This window comes from Egretta garzetta, unplaced genomic scaffold (assembly GCF_000687185.1).
Source record: "Egretta garzetta isolate BGI_Z169 unplaced genomic scaffold, ASM68718v1 scaffold234, whole genome shotgun sequence".
NCBI lineage: Eukaryota > Metazoa > Chordata > Aves > Pelecaniformes > Ardeidae > Egretta > Egretta garzetta.
This window is the reverse complement of record NW_009259528.1, coordinates 140,376-140,734: the sequence shown is the minus strand read 5'-3', so window position 1 is coordinate 140,734 and position 359 is coordinate 140,376. Positions and strand designations below refer to the sequence as shown.

The 359-nt window shown below is 61.6% G+C and overlaps 1 protein-coding gene across 2 annotated transcripts in view; it reads right to left on the bottom strand.

Annotated features, from left to right (window-relative positions):
- PRAP1 (proline rich acidic protein 1) overlaps window positions 1-359 on the bottom strand; it is a 1,017-nt gene extending 658 nt beyond the window's left edge. Inside the window, exons 1-2 of one of the 2 annotated variants that reach the window (XR_004841839.1) lie at window positions 286-359; window positions 115-173 (exon numbers count right to left, since the gene is read on the bottom strand). Coding sequence is in view for 1 of the 2 variants with exons in the window: in XM_035893082.1 (XP_035748975.1) it covers window positions 115-209 (95 nt within the window). In the remaining variant the exon portion in view is untranslated. Of the gene's footprint in view, window positions 1-114 lie in introns of both variants that reach the window. The other variant, XM_035893082.1, reaches the window with a different exon arrangement.

Genomic DNA, 359 nt, shown 5'->3' with positions numbered 1-359 from the left:
GCAAAGCAAAGAGGGAAATTTTTCCCCCCCACCACATTTTGAGGTGTTGCTTTGTTGGTTTTTACAAGCCAGATGTGGGTGCTTGAAGGTGCAGGGAGCGTGGCTGCCTCTTACATTTCCTTGGCCAAATCCTGCTCCACGGCCAGGTCCTTCTGCCCAGAGTCACTTGGAGCCTGTGGGGAGAGAAGGGGGGTGCCGGGGGGTGGCATAGATCACACGTGGATCTCCCTGTGCCCACTCATCACGCAGGGCAGTGGGAGGGCGAGGCGGAGGGTGGGGGCTCACCTGGGTGCCCCCGGGCACGGGCAGGAGGAGGGCAGTGCCCAGCAGGACGGTGATGCTGCAGAGCCACATGGCCA